The sequence below is a fragment of the Onychostoma macrolepis genome, chromosome 14 (assembly GCF_012432095.1).
Source record: "Onychostoma macrolepis isolate SWU-2019 chromosome 14, ASM1243209v1, whole genome shotgun sequence".
NCBI classification, from domain to species: Eukaryota; Metazoa; Chordata; class Actinopteri; order Cypriniformes; family Cyprinidae; genus Onychostoma; species Onychostoma macrolepis.
This window is the reverse complement of record NC_081168.1, coordinates 30,826,530-30,849,852: the sequence shown is the minus strand read 5'-3', so window position 1 is coordinate 30,849,852 and position 23,323 is coordinate 30,826,530. Positions and strand designations below refer to the sequence as shown.

Sequence of the window (23,323 nt, the reverse complement as noted above, 5' to 3'; positions counted from 1 at the left end):
AACCTACTACATGTGTGAGAAAGCACCCTGTATAACTACACTCTTGGGGCGGTACCTTTACAAAGTACACTTTTATGTACAAAGGTGTACCTTTTGAAAAGGTGCCGCCCTGGTGACCTCATAGCTTTTTTTCTGAGAGAGGACACTGCATGAGCTAGTTTCCCACAATGCAGTGCATTTCTTGTTAATTTTTTTTTTTTTTTTCTCCCAAAATGATATAACCGGGTAAGATCATGTGAGAAAAATGTAGCACACTATTGCTGAGTTTATTGTTGCATAATAGTTGTGCTGTTTCACTTTCTATTATCGAAGTAAGCAGTAGCCAGTATGCATCGTATACTGTGCAATATTCAGTAACTGAGCACTAGTATTGTTTACTAGTACTCCGGTCTACAGCACATGAACTGAGGAAGTTTGTGTCGTGCCTCCATCTACTGGACAGAGCGCGCTACTGCAGCCTTCCGAGCGACGTCATCCAGCAGGCGGAGCTACATCTCCATATATGTTCCGTGGCGTTACTGCAGTGGGCGGGACTTCGCGTCCGATTGGCTCAACTGGTGTCCATCAACTCAGGTCGATAGCAAACGAGCTAACTAGCTCCACACAGACAAAATACCGTGAATGAAGCATAGCGGCGAGAAACCCGCGGGTTACTTATTTACATTTATTTATTTTTATTTATATTTAAACATTAAATCGGTTATTTGCAGAAACCGGGACGGAAGGAGAGGTATGTTGATTATTGTGCGAGTACTAAGTTAATTGAAAACCGCTCAGCTTACACGCTACTAGAGATACAGAAACATATTAGCTTAATGTGGATGCAAATAACTACACCCAACATTTCTGTGGTATTTAACACGTTATTGGTTTAAGATGTTAGTATTGTTTAATGTCTACAGACTAATTAACTTGATGAAAAGTTTTTTTTTTCTATAAGTGTATCCTTGCGTGTTCAAACAAACCTCATTTGTTTGCTGCTTTGTTTATTTGTTTTGCTAACTTGTGCCTTTGCTGTTATGATGAACATTTTGCTAGCGCATCAAATTAACCTAATATAACCCAGTATGTCAGGTTTTGCTCTATATATCACTATTAACATTCAAGTTTAAGTATAACAGATCTACATTTAACCTTTCTTGAGGATCTCTACAATAACGTATAAAAGGATGAATTAATAAAATATTAGTAATATTTGCTATATAACAATTTTGCGTAATTTTATATGTAACAACAGTAGTAATTATTAAAAAAGTTTAAACTACTACTGTTTAAACTCAGTCGGTAATATTTACAAAGTTTTTGTATTTAATAATTACTTTTAATTTATTATCTATCTCTTACGAAAATTAACCATGGTTTTATTGTAGTAAAGGTGTAGTAACCATGGTGTTCTTTGGCATATTGATTAACATTTTTATGACCACAGTTTTACTACAAATACCATGGTTTAACTACAGTAACCATGTTTTTAACTTTTTTTTTTGGTTTAATTTGTAGTAAAACCATGGTTATTTTTTTTAAGGGATACGCCTGTTGAAGATTACTAACTAATACAAAATGATTATTCTCAGGCATATGTATGTAAATGTATTGGAGTACATAAAAAATAAATAAAATAAACTGTTAAGTCCTAGTAAGAAGCTTTGAGAAGAGATGTTTTTTTTCTATTTATTTTTGCTTGCTTCTTTTGTCCGACACACACATGAACCTCTGTGTTATTGCAGGAGAATGGTCGTCCCTGATGGTGGAAGTGTCATCCAGCCAGCGGACAGCAGTGATGCAGACGAGCTGATGTCCAGCTCAGAGCCGGAGTTCGGTCCCAATCTGACCACGGTGGAGCTGGAGGAGGTGCGTAAGCTGCAGGAGCTGGTGCGCCGTCTGGAGGTCCAGAATCAAGCCCTGCGCAACAGGGGCAGCAAACTGGTGCTGGGGGCCGCCAGCAACAGCAACAGCAACCTCTCCACCGGAGCTAACAGGAATAACCTGCACGGGGCCATGGACACTTCTCCCGGAGCAGAGGATGCTGGGAACCTGGCGGGCAGCAGCAGCAGTGAGGACATGTCTCCGCTGCCCGAGGCCTCCAGGCTGGAGGAAGAGGAGGAGGAGGATGGGTTCTTAGGCTCCAAACAAACACTGGGACGCTTCGACCCGAGTCTGTCTCCGGATCTCTATGAAGCGGACACGCTGGGAGCGAGTGGTGCGGTTATGGACCAGTCCGCCCTGGACGAGGTGGATGAGCTTGACTTAGAGACGTGCGCTCAGGCCGAGGATGAAGACAGTTGGTGGGTTTAATCATCTCTTTATTATAATCTCACGTAGCTAGGGATGTAACGTTAGCGGTTTGATGATAAATCATGATATTCCCCACAGTTAGTATTACCATTTCATATTTTAATTAACATTAAAACCAAATTTAGTGCTGTCAAACGATTAATCGCATCCAAAATAAAAGTGTTTATGTAATATATGTGTGTGTATTGTATATATTTATTATGTAAATATAAATACACAAACATGCATGTATACATTTAAGAAATTTTTTATATTTGCATATAAAATATATTTATATATAATATTAATTATATAAATATATACATGTAAATATTTCCAAAATATATACTGTATGTGTGTGTATTTTACATAAATATACATAATAATTATACACACACACATGTATTACATAAACAAAAACTTTTATTTTGGATGCGATTAATCGCGATTAATTGTTTGACAGCACTAACTGAATGTGATTACCATAATTTGAACAACTGAGGATTAATAAATACTGTCCTGCATAAAGCAGAGTTTTCAGTAACAGTCTGGCGTTGGAAAGGTCACACGCGGTTAGTTCAGAAAGTGTGTGTAGGGCGAAAAACTCCATCTGATTTTCTCCTCCAACTTCAAAATAGTTGTTGTTTTACCTATTTTGTAAAGGGTGTTTGACTTTCTTTGCTCGTTCGCTTTGTAAACACTGGGGTCAGTACTTCCTCCTACATCATGTCACTGCGTAATGTTTGAGGTCGAGCTCGTGCAAGACGAGCATTTGTGGTTTAAAAAGTATATCATTTGTAATTTTTTTTTTAAGAAAATGGCCGATCGTTTGGCTAGATGAGACCCTTATTCCTCGGCTGGGATCGTGTAGTGCTCTTTGAAGCTGCATTGAAACTGCAATTTGGACCTTCAGCCCATTGAGCACCATTGAAGTCCACTACATGGAGGAAAATCCTGGAATGTTTTCCTTAAAAACTTCAATTTCTTTTTGACTGAAGAAAGAAAGACATGAACATCTTGGATGACATTTGGGCGAGTAAATTTTTAATCTGGAATTGAACTAATCCTTTAAGGCTGCAGTACACTACATGACGTTTAAAATAGGAACAATCACTTGCACACTTAAGAAATGGTTACAGATAAAAGCTGAGCATCATACACTAAATGATTGAGGATCACATACACTACCAATATTTCCGGTCATTCCCAAAACTACAAATTCACACACAAACGTGCTTTGTTGCTAGATTCTTGACAAATAAAAACAACGTCTTAAAATCGGCTCAAAATCTGTTGCATTAACACACTACACAGTTTTCTGTGAAATCGGTCAACTCATATCTACAGATTGGCTCTGACTTTCCGCATCAACTCGTCTGGACTGCAAAAACTCGTGTAATGTATTCCATCCTAAATTATTAGTTCACCCAAAAATGAAAATGAAGTAATCATTTATTCACCCTGTTGTTGTTTAATTTTAGTATCACTCCCTGATACCTTTTAGTAGGCTATCACCCATGCGACTCGTGCTCTCGGGTTTGGTGAAAAACAAACCAGATTTAACACATTATTTAACACATTATTTAACACAAAACCTTGACTATTAGTCTTATGTGAACCACTGTGCCTTAATGGGACTCTATTAGCACAGCAGTTCACTCCGACTCGCCCTGGGAAAGCACACAAGCTAGGGTTTGCTTATCAAATGAGCCCATTCTCTGTGATATTCTGGTCTCTAGATTGTTTAAGTACGTCTGCTGTAATTCTTGTGCGATCTCACTGAATGCGTGCCAGCGCTGCATGGGTGGATGTGGCTGTGAGTTGAGAGCGTCTGAGACCAGCGGGATCCTCCTGCTTCTGCATGGGACGTCCAGTGGCCGTTCTTCTCTCGGTTCAGTGCAAAGTGAAATCCACTTTGTGGGAATGAAGGATTGTCAGGTGCATTACTAAGATGCACATGATTTGTTCTTGATTGGAAATTTCTCAAGCACCATTTTTAATATTTAACGCCACCATCAGCATGCGTGACTCACTGGATAGACCTGTCCAGTAGCGTTGACTTGAATACAGCTCATAACTATACATATCTCATAACTAAAAACAGGCTGCGTGTCAGTGAGGGAGAATAACAGCAAGAAAAATGTGGTAACACTTTACTTTAAGGTGTCCTTATTACACATTTTACATGTACTCACTACTATTATAATAACAATATCAGAAGTCAAAAAGAGCTTTATTACCAAGTATGTTTTAAGGTGTCTTTGTTACATGTACTTACTATTATAATAACAATTAATTATGCATAATTACATGGAAGTAACCCTAACCATATAGTAAGTACATGTAGTTAATTAATATTACTCATACTTACACCGTAACAAGGACACCTTGAAATAAATGTGAGCGAAAAATTCAACGTTTGTAAAACTGAAACCAAAGAGTGATCTTATTATTAGTGTATTTTAAGAAATGTAATTATTAGGCTGTAGGCTTAGTTCATTCTGCATTGATTTGTTTATTTAATACAGAATTTCCAAAAGGAATTAATAATAACAAGCAGCTAATCTCTGTAATGCAGCTTTAATTTTCATCAGAATAATCCAGCCAGTGATCCTGCAGCAATTAGCCGCTCCATATGTCCATATCTGTAGCGTGAGGTTAATGGCACTGGGGCCGTGTCTTTGGCGAGGCGGTAAGCGGCTTCTGCTGGATTTAAGCTTCATGTGATACTGCTCAATCTGGATGCTGAAAAGAGAGGATTGTTATGAACCGGATGGTGACCAGGGCAGTTTTTAATAGGATCCGTTATATAAAGCTGTGGTGTGTTGTTTTGTTTGGGATGCTGCTTACATTGTCTCTCATATCTGTTGAATGAGAAGTAGGTGTAAATGCCGCTGGTAAGATGTTCGCAGAGAGACTTGCTGTTAAACACTGAAGATGCCCGTCTGTAGGTTTAGGGTTAGGGCCTCGTCAGTCTATCCCTTCTGTTAAGGTGGCGTAAACTCTTTGGTGATGTTATTAATACTGTCCATTTGACAGGACGAGTGTTTGGGAAACCTGTTGATAAACAGTCGTTATATTTGCTCTTCTATTTGTGGATGCTAGTAGTCCAGAATTAAAAATGCTGAGACGTTTAATACTTTAAATGCTGAGCGGTCCAGTCTCTGCTTTGAAATAGGATCGGGATCATTTGCCATTGTTGTATTTTCTCTCGAAAGGAACTGAATGTTTTTTGTGTCTGTCTTAGAGAGAACGGGCTTCATCAGAGCAGCATTTATTGACACAGCCGTTCATGATGGATGGGTGCTTCACAAATGGACTTCAAGCGTTTGTTTCAGTAAATAGTCCATCCCACATAAAAGACCGTTTGATTCCCCTTCTATTTACATTTGAGCAACAGTCGTGTAGAGGAGCAGGACGTTCTGGTGCTGTTTTTATGGAGTAATTAAGTCTCGGTGATGAGTAAACACTGCAGACACCAGAAGCGAAGACATCATGTGGAGCGAAATAACACCTTACTGAGAGACGCAAGAACGTGCATTGCTGCAAATGCACAATAATCTCAGTTCTCTCAAACAATAAAATATAATAACATCATAATGATAGGTCTTTGATGTAGTCTCATTTCTCCTCCAAAACTGATTTGGCTGTCACTACAGGTTTATTTACACGATTGATTTCAATTACAGGTTCTGTGTATTTATTATTCTGGAAATGTGTCCTGTTTTTCTCTCTTCAGGTTGTACGTTTCACCAAAGAAGCAGGTTGCGGCTGAACTGGGGCCTGAATCACCGCTCAAATGGTGTCGAAAAGTTCTCGATCATCCCAGTCCAGAGACTGAGGTCGCCTGTCGGACGCTCATCAACCGGCTAGACCAAAGTAGGGAAACTTTACTGGATTTGTGAATACATTCATGTGCAGTAGAAGCAGTGTTTTATGATGTAACTGATGTTGATTGTATGCACGTGAACACAGAATGACTGAATGATTTTAGTTTTAAGTCAGAGCGCTTTAACACCTCACTGAACTACAGAAGCATTACCGATGTGGGCTTTTCCAGGGAAATAATGTGGCATGTTTCTGCTTTGCACTCTGCTGATTTCCTGTATTTTCAGCTTCTGTAGCGTTGGTCACAACATGAATCTGCCCTTTAAGTCACGATAAAATAGGAATTAGATCTTTTCTTCTGTATGGTGGCATACATCAGAGCGAAACAGATGATCGGAAAAGAAAATGCATAGAATGGAGACTTGATTCTGTGCATCGGTTATTGATTGGATGCTGAGATGTGAGCGTGGCTCTGGAGACAGATGAACATGACCTTTAATCAGACTAAATAATTAGTAAAGTCTTGCATACATCGCCAGATGTTTTGTTAATTAAACATTGCCAGGTAAAAAATAAAAAAGAATGTGCATGGATGAATTGTTCACGATGAGATATATAACATGCATTAATAATGAAGATCATTAAAATAATAACAAGCATTTGCTGGTTTTTTGCTGTCAGAAATGTTTATTGTCTTTATAGCTGGAGTAATTAGTAACTGTTTGGTATAAAGACAAAAAATAAAAATTTATAAAATACCATTACTGTTATGTTTCTTATAAGAATCGTTTCTTGCTGAAATTATCAGAATGCGTATTTATTTAGTCAACATTATTGCGTTTCTTTCTCTGTTGTGATGTTTGCTCTGTCAAGTCTTTGTCTAATGCTGACTGTTCATAATGTTCACTGTTAACTGTTTCGTCAAATGGAAATAGGTGCATCCTTAAATGTGATAGTTTACCCAAAAATGACAATTCACTCGTCATTTGTTGATATCACATTCTCAGTTCTGTGGGACATTTTTATTGTAATTGTTATACTTGTATTTTTTTTTAATTGTTCTTGCCATGAAAATAGTCTAAGATGCTGACATGGCATTAAATAAAAATATACTACTACTACTCTTCTGTGGGGCATAAAAGAAGATATTTTGAAGAAATGTCTCAACTAGAGACAAAAACAAAATGTTGAGGCATTTTTCAAAATATCATGTTTTGTGTTTCACAGGAGAAAGTGAAGGTGATGGGAGTTTTTAACAATATGAGGGTGAATAAATATATATATATTTTTTAAATCCAGTTAGACTTGCTATGCTATATTGCCAATTATATATTGCTAATGCATTATTGTTTGATTTGTTTTGTAGCGTCTAGATGGAAGAACGTGTACAGTAGCCCATCTCAGTCCAGTGAGGCTGGCGTCTCGGCGTCCTCATCTGCTGGGTACCTCAAATCAACTAACAAAACACTACTAACCTCTGGCAGCTCAGGTATGGCATTAACCCTATTCACTGTGCATCACACGCCTCGTTGTGCATCACACGCCTCGTTCCACAACACACACACACGCGCACACACACACACACACACACACACACCCTCGCAGGCGTTCACTGGTGTGGGCAGAGCGGCTGTGACTGTGTGTTCAGGGCACAAAGCAGATGACAGAATCAGATTTCATGCATGAGGTGTCTGGCAAACATTTCTGGCTGGCACACTCCTCTTGCGTTGTCTTCATCTGTGTTTTTATGTGTTTAAAAACCTGTTTGGTGTGCAGTGTGCGCTGAAGTCACGAGTAACTGCCTCTGCATGAGTTTCTGCTGTTTAATGAACCTCGTTAGTAACTAGAGATCATTTAATCGCTTTGCTGCATCAGTGTGACTCACTTGCAGTATTACGGCTATGTGATATGGAGCAAAAATCATATCTCTGTATTTTTAGACAGAATGGTGGAAGAGATTGAACGTAGATCCACTTTTGGATGCAACCTGTTTATAATAATCTCTACAGATGAAATGGTTTTGCTGCTCATCTGATCTTTTAAATCAGAATAATCTTCAAAGAATTGAACTAGGGCAACTAATGATTATTTTGATAACTGGTTAATCAATCTATTTGATTAATCAGTTAATTTAAGCCATTTTTTTTTCTTCATTTATTAAAAAAAGATTTTTTATATATATATATATATATACACACACACTTATTTTACATCCTGTCCAGTGTTTTCCTTTTTAACAATATACAAATATTAAAACAAATAAAGTTATTGTATCTACAGTATGTGGACTATGCTATTCATTATGTGGGGAAAAAAGGGTCAATTAATTTTGTCTGTAGCAATGTTATTCACCACTTTAAAGTTACGTGACTGTCAAATGGCAAAACGCAATTAATCAATCACATTTGTTGACAATTATTTCAGGTAACACTTTATTTTAAGTTGTCCTTATGTATGTTACATGTGCTTACTATTGTAATTAGGGATGCACAGATCCAATCTGACACCAAAAATTCTGAGTATCGGCCGATATTTTCTTTAATGCATAAATTACATTTCACAGGTAGCTATATTCTCCATCTGTAAATGTTAGAAACCATGGAAATATTTCAATTTTGCTGTCAGAAGTGCATGAGCCTTCTGCTTTGCGATTCTCTGCTAAACTTCACAGACTTCATTGAACGAGCGCCAAACAGACGGAGCTCAATGAAATAGGAGTGCAATAATTCTGATTAAAATATATATTTTGCTGAAATATTTGTAGTTGGACAATAAATGTAACGCATGTAGAATTTTAAACCTGCAAGTAAGTGTATTTGTATGATAGCACTAACTGTAAAGTGACTGTAATGGGGTAATCACAATAGCCTTTTTTACCTAATTAGTCTGTGCTTTTATTTTTTTTCATTTTTAGTTAAGTAAATTTTACTTTGCTTTAAAAGCATTATTTTTGTTTTTAGATTGCAATGTTACAATGTTAGAATGTAATGTGATTTTAACCCTTTTTTTGCACAAAATATATGCCTACATGGTTACATTCACTTTATTTGTTTATTTGTTTGATCCAAATCCAAAATACTGAGATATACAACCCGAATTCCGGAAATGTTGGGACATTTTTTAAATTTGAATAAAATGAAAACTAAAAGACTTTCAAATCACATGAGCCAATATTTTATTCACAATAGAACATAGAGAACATAATAAATGTTTAAACGAAAAATAAATGTTATACTTTTATCCACTAAATGAGCTCATTTCAAATTTGATGCCTGCTACAGGTCTCAAAAAAGTTGGCACGGGGGCAACAAAGGGCTGAAAAAGCAAGACATTTTGAAAAGATTCAGCTGGGAGAACATCTAGCTACTAATTAAGTTAATTGACATCAGGTCTGTAACATGATTAGCTATAAAAGGGATGTCTTAGAGAGGCAGAGTCTCTCAGAAGTAAAGATGGGCAGAGGCTCTCCAATCTGTGAAAGAGGGCGTAAAACGATTGTGGTATACTTTAAAAACAATGTTCCTCAATGTCAAATTGCAAAGGCTTTGCAAATCTCATCATCTACAGTGCATAACATCATCAAAAGATTCAGAGAAACTGGAGAAATCTCTGTGCGTAAGGGACAAGGACGAAGACCTTTGTTGGATGGCCGTGGACTTCGGGCCCTCAGACGACACTGCATCACTCATCTGCATGATTCTGTCATTGACATTACTAAATGGGCCCAGGAATACTTCCAGAAACCACTGTCGGTAAACACAATCTGCCGTGCCATCTGCAGATGCCAACTAAAGCTCTATCATGCAAAAAGGAAGCCATATGTGAACATGGTCCAGAAGCGCCGTCGTGTCCTGTGGGCCAAGGCTCATTTAAAATGGACTGTTTCAAAGTGGAAAAGTGTTCTATGGTCAGACGAGTCCAAATTTGACATTCTTGTTGGAAATCAGGGATGCCGTGTCCTCCGGGCTAAAGAGGAGACCTTCCAGCGTGTTATCAGCGTTCAGTTCAAAAGCCAGCATCTCTGATGGTATGGGGGTGCATAAGTGCATACGGTATGGGCAGCTTGCATGTTTTGGAAGGCACTATGAATGCTGAAAGGTATATAAAGGTTTTAGAGCAACATATGCTCCCCTCCAGACGATGTCTATTTCAGCAGGACAATGCAAAACCACATACTGCAGCTATTACAGCAGCATGGCTTCGTAGTAGAAGAGTCCGGGTGCTGAATAGGTCTGCCTGCAGTCCAGATCTACCAATAGAGAACATTTGGTGCCTCATTAAACGAAAAATACGTCAAAGACAACCACAAGCTCTTCAGCAGCTGGAAACCTATATCAGGCAAGAATGAGACCAAACACCAAAACTCCAGAAACTCATAACCTCGATGCCCAGACGTCTTCAAACTGTTTTGTAAAGAAGAGGAGATGCTACACCATGGTAAACATGCTCCCGTCCCAACTATTTTGAGACCTGTAGCAGGCATCAAATTTGAAACGAACTCATTTTGTGCATAAAATTGTAAAATTTCTCAGTTTAAACATTTGTTCTCTATGTTCTATTGTGAATAAAATATTGGCTCATTTATTCAAATTAAAATAATTTCCCAACATCAGGTTATATACCGTATACCGCAAATCTGCCAGAAAATACTGAGAGATGCATTTTTTTTTCATATCGCCCAGCCCTAATTACATGCAAGTAACCCTAAGCCAAACCCTCATCCTAATCCTAACCATATAGTAAGTAAATGTAGTTAAATAATATTATTCAGTACTTAAATGTATAATTACACTGTAACAAGGACACCTTAAAATAAAGTGTAACCTCTTTTTATTATCCATTATTATCCTCAGTTTTACTGATTAGTCGTTGTAGCCCTGTTATTGAGTGTATGTTCTGTTGGTCACAGGGTGCATGGGTGTTCCCTCTGCTCTCAGCTCACAGTCGTCTATTGACAGTGAGTTAAGCACCTCAGATGACTCCATCTCCATGGGCTATAAGCTTCAGGACCTGACTGATGTTCAAATAATGGCTCGTCTGCAGGAGGAGAGTGAGTATTGTTCACTTGACACGAATCCAGACCGCGAGAGGTTTCACCGCAGCATGCGAAATGTAAATAAATGTGGGATATGGAAATGCTTTCTGTTCTTGAATGTCCTTTGTTTGTTTTAAACTCTGCTTCAACAGCAAGATCTGACAATGGTTCAGGCAAACTGTAGACTGCTGTTATTTGTGTATTGAGAACACTTTTGGGGATTAACTTGAGTCTGTTGTGTAACTATTACACAGCAGTTGAGGGTGAAAGCTCAGAAGTTTCATTATTTGACAAACATTGAGTTTGTAAGGCCCATACGGTTTGACCCTCTTTACTTTTTTAAAACCAGTTTCTCAGCATTTCCTGATGGACCAAATAAAACCTTGCCTGACATATTTTCCTGTTGAATATCAATTTTTGCTCAGAAATAACACATCACATTTAAAAACGTTTATCTGCCAGTTGCATGTCTTTCAAGCTGAAAACTCTCCTCATGTGTATTGCATAATGATGCATTTAAAAGTTAACAACCAAACATATCTTTATAAAAGGTCAGTCTTGTGTTGCAGATTAAATACAATGTAGGTAACACTGAATATCACTTGCATATCTGCCATGTTTGTAGTTTTTTATTTTATTTTTTATTTGTGTTTGTAGTTTGAAAATGAATCATCCTCCAAAGCACAATGAGCATAATACAATTTGGGACACACTAATTCTAATTTTGAATACTATTTAGGTTGGATAGTATGTGAATTGGAACACAACATATGTCTTCTCTCACTAATTCGCTTTTGGCTTCTATGCATATGTATGCATAGTTTAATACAAAGGACCGAAAACTATGGATGCAACGATTCACTCAACTCGCGATTCAATTCATAATTTGATTTTCTCACGATTTTAACTAAATGAGATTGAAGACATTTTCTCAGTATTTAGATTTTTTTGCTCCCTCAAATTCCAGATTTTCAAATAGTTGTATCTCGGCCAAATATTGTCCGATCCTAACAAACCATACATTAATGGAAAGCTTATTTATTCAGCTTTCAATTTCGAAAAATGGACCCTTATGACTGGTTTTGTTGTCCAGGGTCACCTATAACCCAAATAAGAATTTTCACCGGATATTGCCATCTGAACTAGTAACAAGTCTGCCACTTTTGTTCTGACCAACTGAGGAAAAAAGCATTACAATAAATCGCGCTACCAATGGTGATTTAATCTAATGATCGGTTAATTAGCTCATGCCATATCAAACTGTGCAAATTATTATTATTATTGTTATACTTTGTTCTCAAATTGTTAATGTTAACAACATCAGCATTGCATGACTGTGTATACATAGTGTGTGTTAGTGTGTAGATTTAAATTTCTTTACAGTCTAATCCCTAATTGTCCATTCAAATTTCATATTAAGAAATTCTTTTAACCCAAAAGGCTAAATATTCTTCCTTCGAACTGGTTTTCTCTAAAATACAAATCTTTTTTTAATCCCAGGCTATCTGTAATCAGATGCACAGTTAAAACTGGAATATAATTTAATTTCAGTCACGTGTTTCATAAACACATAATCCTTTCTGGATTACAATCCTCCATCAAAATTATACATTTAATTATTATGGCTGCTGTGAGAAAAGGCTAAACGATTTGTCACCTGCAGGATCCTCACATGAGAGAGCCTACTAGCCGGGGGTTGTTTACAGACGTGACGTAATGACGCAGTGCCATGCTCGAATTTCCCGCGAACACTACCCATGCCACTCAAATTAGAAAACATTATTATAAGCTAACCGTTGTGAATTGGGCTAAAGTAAGGTGATAGTTTTGAACACTGGCTGGTTATGTACTTGCTCAAATATTGATTTTGGATTATTTTTAACCAAAACAAGTTACAGACTGCAGCTGTAAGCTTTATTTTCTGCACCGTGACCTGTGGTGGTGTTTTTCAGGTCTCCGGCAGGACTACGCCTCTACCTCGGCCTCGCGCCGCAGCTCCTCCGCCTCCCTGCAGTCTCTGCGTCGAGGCACCTACAGCGACCAGGAGCTGGACTCCTACAGTCAGGAGGACGAGGAGGATGAGTGCTGCTCTCTGCCGCAGCGGCTCCAGCGCTACTCGCCCTCGCCCCACGGCTCGCCCCGCTGCCTGTCGCCCAGCACACTAGCCGAGTACAACCGCCCGCGCATGTCCCGCCGCTCGCTGCAGGGCCCGGGGCCCAGGAGTGAGGGTAGGCCTCTGTCCATCACACATCAAATCACAGGAAAATTTGTTAGGGAAAATTACTTGTTCAACAGAACTGATTGTGATGCTGATTGATGAGCTAAATAATGGTTGCACCGATCACCCAGTGACATTAATGCTGTGTTGTAGAACAAAGAATTATCATGTAATGGGGTCATGAAATGTGTTTTCAGATCTTTACATTTATGTTTCTGATTTCACAAAACCAGTCTTAAGTCGCATGTATTTGTAGCAATAGCCAACAATGCATTGTATGGGTCAAAATGATTGATTTTTCTTTTATGCCAAAAATCATTAGGATATTAAGTGAAGATGAATTTCCTATGCATTGCTAAGGACTTCATTTGGACAGCTTTAAAGTCTATTTTCTCAATATTTGAATTTTTTTTACCATCAGATTCCAGATTTTCAAATAGTTGTATCTCGGCCACATATTGTCCTTATAACAAACCATACATCAATGGAAAGCTTATTTATTCAGCTTTCAGTATATAGTGTATAAATCTCAATTTCCAAAAAAATGATGCCGATGACTGGTTTTGTGGTCCATATTAGTAAATAAAAAAAGAAAATTCCATCCTCATTTTAAATCTCTGTCAAAAACACTAATTTCAAGGAGCATTAACTCCTTCAACACAAATGTCTGACGAAAATTACTGATGTTAAAACTCCAATTAAAATATTTAGGAACAGTTCACTTAAAGCCTTTATATAATATGCATTATAAAGGTTTTGTATTACTTATGTTATGCCTTATAATTAATTATATGATCTCATGAATAATTGTACCCACAGTTATAATACATTATAATCCTTACTTATTCATTGTTACACCTTTAGAAAGTTAAAACACATGACAAACAAACCTTTAAATATTAAAGTGCCCCAATTATGGATTTTTGAAAATGAGCTTTCATGCAGTGTACAGCTCTAAGTGAATGAAAACATCCTGCAAAGTTTTAAATCAGAAAGTGCACCGTATATAAAGTCATTGTCTCTAAAAGAAAGAGTCGACTCTGAATCATTGAAACGAGTCGCTTTTAAAACAAATCTTAAGCCGTTTCATGTTGATGTCAAAATTAAACATTAGCATATTGCCCGCCCACTATTTGCCACTACGTGCCCTTTTAGGGCGTTAAAAATAGCCGTTTCCCTGGTAACGCTGTACACAAAGCAGCACTGCTCACAATCATAAACACTGCTTTAAATGAAATCGACCAATCGGACCAATCACCGCAGATGAGTGTCACGCAAAGGAGGGGTTTGGAAAAATGAATCATTGAGCGAATCGTTTGGGAGTTGTTGAGCAAATAAGGTAAAAATAAATGCATATTATAACAAAATGAAAGTGTTTTTTGACCTTGCATGCATGTCAACCTGTTGGGGACTCCCAAAACCAAAAAAAAGAACCTTTCATAACCCATAATAGGGGCACTTTAAAAATATTTTAACTTTGGTAACAGTTCTTACAATATAAAATTCTTATTAATATGTATAAATACAAGGACAAGGATTTTGATTCTCCATTTCATGACCCCTTTATCAAAGGAAGTCAGATGACAGTATCAGAAGTAAATTAGAGTTAAACTGTAACTTACAGAACTCAAAACTTCCTCCCCTGTCCAAAAAGACTCCGCTAACTTGAGCTAAGACTTGAAACTCAGCTGAAAAAAAGGCTCATTAGAACTGCCTGAATTTACACCGCAGTCTTGCCTGTTGGGTGATCAGAAACTAGCAAGCTGAGAGCTGGATAGATATTATTATTCCTAAACACTAGGGGTGTAACGGTACACAAACATGATGGTTCGGTATGTACCTCGGTCACGGTTCAAAATTGCTTCTTTTGTATGCAAACATGTAAATTGCACTTATTGCAGTTTTTAGATTAACTTCTAAGTTATAACATTTCTATTTGTTGTTGAAATATAGTCTTATGTGTTTAATAACAGATTTATTTAAACATGCATTAAATAAGACAGACATCACTAACAGGTAAAGTAAAATATGAGTTCGTAGTGTAATATTTTGTGAAATGCTCCTCTCTCTAGACTTCATTTGTCTAGTGGACACTGATGACTTGCCTGAAGTAAATGAAATGCTACGCAACATTTTGTTCACAAGCTGTTTTATTGATGTCTTTCTGTGATTTGAAACACTGGTTGAGCGAATAAGTGAGGCATGAGTTTTTAAGGGCTGCTCGATTATGACAAAAATCATAATCACGATTATTTTGGTCAATACTGTAATCACGATTATTTAACACGATTATAAGTGGGCCATATGACCAAAACTTTAAATGAATGATTTATTTTAGTTTAATCACTAAGCGCCACATTTTGACTCATTTTTGCGTGTATTTGACCATTTAGGCGCGTGCTCCTTCTCGGAGTGCATCACAGTAATCCTCCCGAGGGGCAGCGCAAGCTTTTAAAAACATGAATAAATCTAATCAACATTAATAAATCAAGCATGTCCCATTTTGCAAAAGTCACGTTACATGATTTACTGATTTGCATGTGAAATTGGGCTTTTATGTAGGAGTGAAAGCACACTGCGAGAAAGGGCTCAATAATCGTTTTATCTCGATTATTGTATCTTCATAATCGTTGGAGGCCGAAATCAAAATCTAAACCATATTTCGATGAATTGCACAGCCCTACTAGTAGTGAAGATGAAGGGATGATCACGCTGCTGTTGGCGTTTATACAGCGATCTGTCTCGCCACATCAAACTTATTGTTAGAATTTGAAAGATGAGACTGTTTCTTATCAAATGTAACAATATATAAAACTGAAAGTTTCCAATGAATTTCTGCTTGTGTGGTACACGTGTACCGGACCGAAAGACCCGTACTGAAGATTTTCGGTACTCAATACGTGTACTGTTACACCCCTAATAAATACTAGAAGAACTAATGATAAAATGGAGCTGAATCACTTCTGTGTCTGATCTTGACACCTCGAACTGCACATTTCGGCACAAAACCACAACTTTGCGAAGATGCTGTTATTGACTGTGTTGGATCTGACAGCAAAGCAATGAAGTACTGTTACTAATGTCACATATGAAGAGATCAGTTCAGAAGTCATAAAGGCTCTGAAATAAAAAAACTGCCCGTTTAATTCTATAAATCTTATAAGTGAACCTCGCATGATACGACCCCTTTGAAGCTGATTGCACTCGTATGGAGAGGAGAGGACTCGGCATGAGTGTTGTGAGTGTGTTAAGCAGGCCGTGTGTGTGGTTTCAGAGGAGCTCAGGCACAGCATGCCTAACCTGACCCCGCGCAGCAGCCTGCAGTCTCTGGAGGCAGTCAGAAACAGCCGCAGCATGGAGGCTAACTTACAGAGCTCAGGCAACCGCACGTCCCGTCTGCCCCAGTCCCCCACAGGTTGGTACCCCGCTCCTTCACCTTCACCTTCATCCCTCTTCTGTCCTCAGGACCATCACCCAAAAATTCTGTCATTTACTCACCATCATGTCGTTCCAAACCCGTAAGACCTTCATGTTCGGAAAACAGATTAAGATATATGTGACCCTGCAGCACAAAAGCAGTCATAAGCAGCGCAGGCATATTTGTAGCAATAGCCAACAATACATTGTATGGGTCAAAATTATAGATTTTTCTTTTATGCCAAAAATCATTAGGATATTAAGTAAAGATCATGTTCCATGAAGATATTTTGTCAAATGTTTACAGTAAATATATCAAAACTTAATTTTTGATTAGTAATATGCATTGCTAAGAACTTAATTTTGACAACTTTAAAGGTGATTTTCTCAATATTTCGTTTTTTTTGCACCCTCAGATTCCAGATTTTCAAATAGTTGTATCTCAGCCAAATATTTTCTGATCCTAACAAACCATACATCAATGGAATGATTATTTATTCAGCTTTCATGTAGAAAATTGACACTAATGACTGGTTTTGTGCTCCAGGGTCACATTTTTGATGAAGTCCGAGAGCTCTCTGACCCTTCATAGACTGCAATACAACTGAAATGTTCCCAGGTCCAGAAAGCTAGTAAGATAATCGGTAAAACAGTCCATGTGGCATGAGGGGTACAAGCGTAGTTTTATGAAGCTATGAGAATATTTTGTGAGCAATGAAAACAAAAATTGGAATGACATGAGGGTGAGTAATTAATGACAGAATCTTAATTTTTGGGTGAACTATCCCTTTAACACTCTCTCAAGATCACCAGCGTCCACAACCCCATGCACAGGTGTGTGTGTGTGTGTGTGTGTGTGTGTGTGTGCGTGTCTGGTTTCTGTGTGATCACTCCCTCACTCTAAACCATTGTTGAACTGACAATACACTGCTGGGTCAGTTTCTCCTCCCATCCTCTCTCTCTCTCACGCCGTTAGTCTGTTCCTAAAACCTGTTTAACCTGTTGTTTGAGCCACTATAGCATGTCATTAATACAGCCTGCAGCGATGATGGATTATTGAAGGCTAGCTCAGAAGTTAGTGTCACTGTCACACAAGTCGTGTGTTGCCGGACATTCAGGCCGTTTCTCAATATGCGTTCTTCAGCGATCTTGCGTCCTTGTGTTCTCGTTCTACGTCGTCATCAACCGTCGAATTTCAGTTCCAATACTCAAGAACAGAGGACGCATGAAAGTTCCCGGATGTGTTCTTGATATCGAGGATGCATCGAGTGCAGATTTGAGAGAATCGAGCCGTTAGAAATCCCAGAAGACGCTGCGGGCGGCCGGTGTACGGAAGCCTGTAAGCTTTAAACTCACTCTCGCAAATACTTGACAGCTCTTGAAAGTAAACATTTATCGTTTTGTTTTGCTTAATTTTAATAAAGTGGTAAGACCCGGAGAAAGGCTGCAGTATTTTTATTGGCATATTACAATGAATTTTAACGTAGTCATAGTTAAACATATAACGCTGTAAAATAAAACTATATATATATATATATATATATATACACACACATATATATAAGTATGAAATGTTTTAATAAGTTATGACATTTGTTTGTAATGTGAAGTTATATTTATTGTTCACTGGCCGCTGCTTATGCTGAGACTATGCGGTCAGTTAAGCAAGAACGCAGTACATCTCAATTCTCACAAGGATGTGTTCTGTGTCCTCACGTCCTTCCGAGTTCGCTCTTCCAAGGAAGCCTTGCTAGACCGGTCTCCATGAGAACACAAGTCCGTTCTCTGCGTTCTTGGATTTGAGAAACAGCCTCAGATTGACAGCAGAAGGTCTGGACTCAATCTCAGCTTTCATTGGCCTAAGAGGCCATCTGACAGACATGTCACAGCCAATCACAGTTTTGTTCAGCATCATGTTTTGGAGTATGAAAATGTGAAGTCCATGTCCCTACAATAACATCGTCTTCGGTTTGTCTTCTCAGAGTCTGTGCCGTGAAGTTCACATACTTCTGAAAATCTAGTGTTTAGTTCATCCTGATATGCACTCATTTTCACAGTTGTAAACGTTGACGGCTTTCTTCTTCTGTGAAGGGGTCACAACTAGGGATGCATGATATTGGATTTTGCCGATATCTGATATGCCGATATTTTTCAGCTCATTTTGACCGATAGCCGATGCCGATATATTTCCTTTTGTTTGGAAACATCAAGTCTCTCCTGTGCGGAAATTACAAGTACATCATTTTTTAATTTTGGCTAGTTTTTAACAAGTACTTATGTTATTGATTCCGACTTACAAGCTTTCAATTTGATTTTCGATTCAATTCAATGTAGATTATTATTCTGGATATATCAGGTATAGTACAAACCAAATGTTTGTGGTCACAAAATGTTTTTTTTTTCATATTGTTTACAAGCTGTTACATTGACGTCTTTCCGCGGTTGAAACACTGATTGAGCGATTACATGAGACAGGATACGGATTTCAGCAAGTTGTAGTCTTTCTTTTATCATACCTTCAGATATTCATTCATGTTTATTTTGCGCTGTAACTGCATTAAAGAGATGATCAGTTCACGTGCACTTCATGCTGCCGCTTCTTGAACTGAGGCGCTACAGCGATCGGCCACGCCACATTTAATTAGTACCAAAACAGCATTTATTGTTTGAATACTGTAATAAAATGGTAAGAATGTGAAATCTGAGACTTTTTCTTATCAAAAGTAACAAATCATAAAGCTTTGCAAAATAAAATGCAATTTATTGGGTGGGAGGTGCGCTACAATGTTCTGTTCATTAACTGTAAACAGGCTAGACTACTACTATTTAAGAATCAATATTGTTTCGTAACAATAAGAATCAATTAAAATCAAGAAATCTATATTTTTTTACCCAGCCCTATTCACAAATGAGCTCAACTTTTTTGTATTTTAAAGCCTAAGTAAATTGCCAGAAGTAAAAATGCTAAATGTAGGCTATAAAAGAACACCAGAGTCAAATGACTTCAGTGTCACCAGCATTAAGGCCCAAGTATACTTATTTTTTTACATGTACACACACAGCCGTACACGTATACGCCTTTCAAAGTATAGACCATTTGAGGTGTACATGAACGCAGGCAGTCGACACATACGTCGTCTTTCTCCAGCGTCTGCTCTGTTTTTCTCCAGAAGTTATAAACGATGAAAATGTCTTGTACTCATTCTCTCATAACTCTCACACAAGCGTTTGTCAATGCGCGGTTGTCTGTTGTTGTTGCAGTCTCTGCTATTTTGTTGTTGTTGTTCCATCTTTTTAGTTTCGTTTTCTACTGTGAAACATCGGCCTGAGCCAGTGCTGCCACCTTGTGGAACAACTGATTAGTGCAAAACCAAAGCTATGCGCATGTGACCTGCGCATACAAACTTCGCACAGTTACAAAAATGGGATGGTGAGCATACAGAATGCACATACTATTCTGGTGATGAAATTTGCGTTACGCACACTGTACACGCACCCTCGCGTATGCGGAAAAACAGAAGTATACTTTGGCCTTTAAATTCATTGGACTAGTGAGTAGATGAGACCTGTTTGGTACCCGTTTAATGTCCCTACAAACCTCTGTTGTCCCAGTTAGCAACAGCCTTTTTCAAGACAAGTAAAAGCTTTAAAAAAAAATCACAAGGGGGGGATTTACTGGTGTATCTTTATATCATAAAATACAACGCAAAAACATCTTGAGCTTGTGTTCACAGACCTTGATTTAGGCATTTAACCAAAAACCCATTCAAAAAACCCACTGACTTAAGTACAATGCTAAACTCATTTGCAGATTTTTGCCTATATAATCCCTGTGGCACTCGATATCAGAGGTGTAGTTTGACTTCATCTCTATTATTAATAGTTATGTGACATGAATGTGGGTTAGTTTCAGCCTACAGCCAGCTCGTGTCCTTTGGGAGTCTGGTTTAGAACCAAACAACAGGACTGCCATTGCAGTGTTATTGTGCTCAATATTTAGGCTCTGAGCTCTTCAATGCACCCTAAGAAGAGTCCATCTTGTGTTGAGTCTTTCATCCTGCTCTTGTCTCTGGGTATCCTGCGGCTGCTGTGTGTTATCACGTTTCCTAGCCTGATTGAGTGCCCTCTTGTGAGTGTGGAGAATAAGATCTTTCACACACACCAGTCTCTCCTGGAGATTCGCCCAGAGTTTTCCTCAGGGACTGTCTTCTTCAGTCACTCGCTTTGAGACTGTTGCCTTGGACAAAAGCTTGTTCATCAGTTGGCATCCAGCTTTTCTTGAGTATTTCACCACAACCAAGACATCTTCCAGCTCAGCGTTTCCCTCCAAAGGTCCAGGTCAAAAGTGAGGAACAGATCACGGTTTATTAAGGGAAAAACTGATGTGAAAATGTTCTTATGTGAACGGCAACTTTTACAAACTTTTTGCGGTCATACCAGTAAATTAAAACAAGTCAACATTATTGAAATAAAAATGTACAGAATCATGTTAAATATGCATTTATTAAAGGCACAAATCATATTAACTGCTTTGTCATAATTGCATCACTGAATTAGATCATGTTTGTGAGTTCCTGGAATCTCTCTCTCTCACACACACACACACACACACACACACACACACACACACACACGCACACACGCATGCACACATTTTCCAAAAGTGTCTCTCGGTTTTCTTGCCCAATGCTGTACTTCTGAACCATTAGGGATTTTTGTGGGTGTTCTGTGGATGGATGCACTTGAATATAAGTTAAGCTGCAAAAATTTGTGATTGGCTGTTCTTGTAGGTGTATCATCTGCGAGGATGAGGGCTGATGGCCAGTCCCCTCTCTATCTGCGGACTCCCATGAAAGCCCTGAGCCCGGTCAGCTCTATGTCTGCGCTGCGACAGCAGGCCAAAGGGCCAGCGAGTGCCCAGGGAGGGATGAGGAGGGTGCAGTCTCCCGGTCCCAACAATGGGGCGTCATACTCCGGCTCCAGGTCCTCTGCTGTCACCCGGCAAACGCCAGGAAGAGGCTTGACGCCCGCTTCACCTTCGTCCAGAGGCAGACTTCCACAGACGCCCAGGAGGTGAGTCAAGATCAGCCAGGGGTGCGTTTCCCATAGTGTGTCAGTGAAAAACAGTAAGGGGACTGCATTAACATTTTAATAAACTAGTGCTTTCTTTGTTCTCGGTTTAAGAGATGAAGTCGGCGACACTGACTCGTCATCTCCACAGCGGATGCGCCTGTATGCATGTTTCATACGGATTACATAATCTGAGAATAATTGTTTTCCATTTGAATTGAACTCGGCTTTGCGTCGTGCCTAGCTGTTATAAATTCACTGTTATAAACCATGGCTTCTTGGGGCTTATTGCTTTATTATATTTAGATCGTGCCCAACAGCATATTTATTTAAGCCCATGTGTCTTACAAACAAGAAACTATGTTTCTAACCACATGTTAAGAGTTGTAGTTCAACCACGTAAGTTTGCGATGCGAATGTTCGTTTGAACTGTGGTTTCAGGAAACACCGAATCGTTGAACTGTGTTGGTAATGATGGAATGTCGTAGCCATTGAGAAAGCTCTGTGGAACTAAGGTTACTTTTTCTCTGTAGCAGATCGCTGGGAATGACCAAACCGTGCGCTCCCATCGCTGATGAATCCTGGAAAGACGGATGTTACTGAAGCCCTGAGAACTTCAGCTGTTTTCCTCACAGCGAAATCCATGAAAAGACATGGCAGAGAAAAATCAACAGAGTCCCTAAAACCGGAGCCTTCGTAATGAGAGGAACAATGGATCAGACACAGTTTGCGTTCAAAGACTACAACAAATTGTAATATTTGCTTGATTTTCAGATATCAATATACTTTTATTTTCATGAGAATGGGGAAGTATGATAACTTGAATAATGAAAAAGGTTTTGTCCTGTAATACTTGTTGTTTTTGTGAAACAATGTGTGGAATTTAATTCCTAAATGCTGTGGAGTAATCTGATGTTGATTTTGCATGTTTATCTATTTTTAGAAATGAAGGATATATGATTTTTATTTGTGGGAAAAGTTTTTAATTTGATGAAGGAATTGTTGTATTCTGTAAAGCAAGAAATTTGTCTGTTTTGTATCGCCAAGACATAAACACAGCAATAGTTTTCACAAAAATTGACCTCAGAGAAGAAAATAATTTTAATTTTTATTATTTTAATGGCAATCACAGCGATGTGCCAAGGTGCATTACTACTGCTACACTGTTCCTTAATTCAGAGTGCGTGAAGTTACTACACTTTCACTCCATTTGGAAGGATGACTATAAATTTTGATGCCTGTATAGTCTAGGTTTAAATATGCACTAAGCCAGTAAAATTGGAAATATATGAGTATGCAATGATAATGGAGTGCCTCAGAAAATCAATAAATCAATTTCAGCAATAAACCGAACAGAAGCGCCTTCTTACTCAGGGAACCTCCTTTGCTTGGCAAGTAACAGAAGCGGCTTTTTAATCTTATCAAAAGTAGCCAAAATACATTTGCAGCACGTGTTTTGTTTGAACGAGTAAATTGTATTC

At 38.4% G+C, this 23,323-nt stretch overlaps 1 protein-coding gene across 2 annotated transcripts; it reads left to right on the top strand.

Moving 5' to 3' along the window:
• Nucleotides 1-556: 556 nt before the first annotated feature.
• Nucleotides 557-23,190, top strand: zgc:66447 (SLAIN motif-containing protein-like). 2 transcript variants are annotated; one of them, XM_058797656.1, is made up of 9 exons: nucleotides 557-730; nucleotides 1,728-2,285; nucleotides 6,014-6,153; nucleotides 7,469-7,591; nucleotides 11,012-11,152; nucleotides 13,090-13,365; nucleotides 16,630-16,770; nucleotides 21,563-21,845; nucleotides 22,379-23,190. In XM_058797656.1, the coding sequence occupies exons 2-9, from the start codon at nucleotides 1,732-1,734 to the stop codon at nucleotides 22,443-22,445; spliced, it is 1,725 nt and encodes a 574-aa protein (XP_058653639.1). In that variant the 5' UTR covers nucleotides 557-730; nucleotides 1,728-1,731; the 3' UTR covers nucleotides 22,446-23,190. The 2 variants fall into 2 exon arrangements, with proteins under 2 accessions (XP_058653639.1, XP_058653638.1); XM_058797655.1 differs by having other exon boundaries at nucleotides 558-730; nucleotides 22,376-23,190.
• Nucleotides 23,191-23,323: the final 133 nt, after the last annotated feature.

Bases quoted from the DNA above. Each gene is read 5' to 3' on its own strand.
- zgc:66447 (XM_058797655.1), top strand. From the start codon at position 1,732: ATGGTCGTCCCTGATGGTGGAAGTGTCATCCAGCCAGCGGACAGCAGT. The intron at 7,592-11,011 runs GTATGGCATTAA...TGTTGGTCACAG, and splicing joins ACTAACCTCTGGCAGCTCAG to GGTGCATGGGTGTTCCCTCT. The intron at 21,846-22,375 runs GTGAGTCAAGAT...TTTTCTCTGTAG, and splicing joins CTTCCACAGACGCCCAGGAG to CAGATCGCTGGGAATGACCA.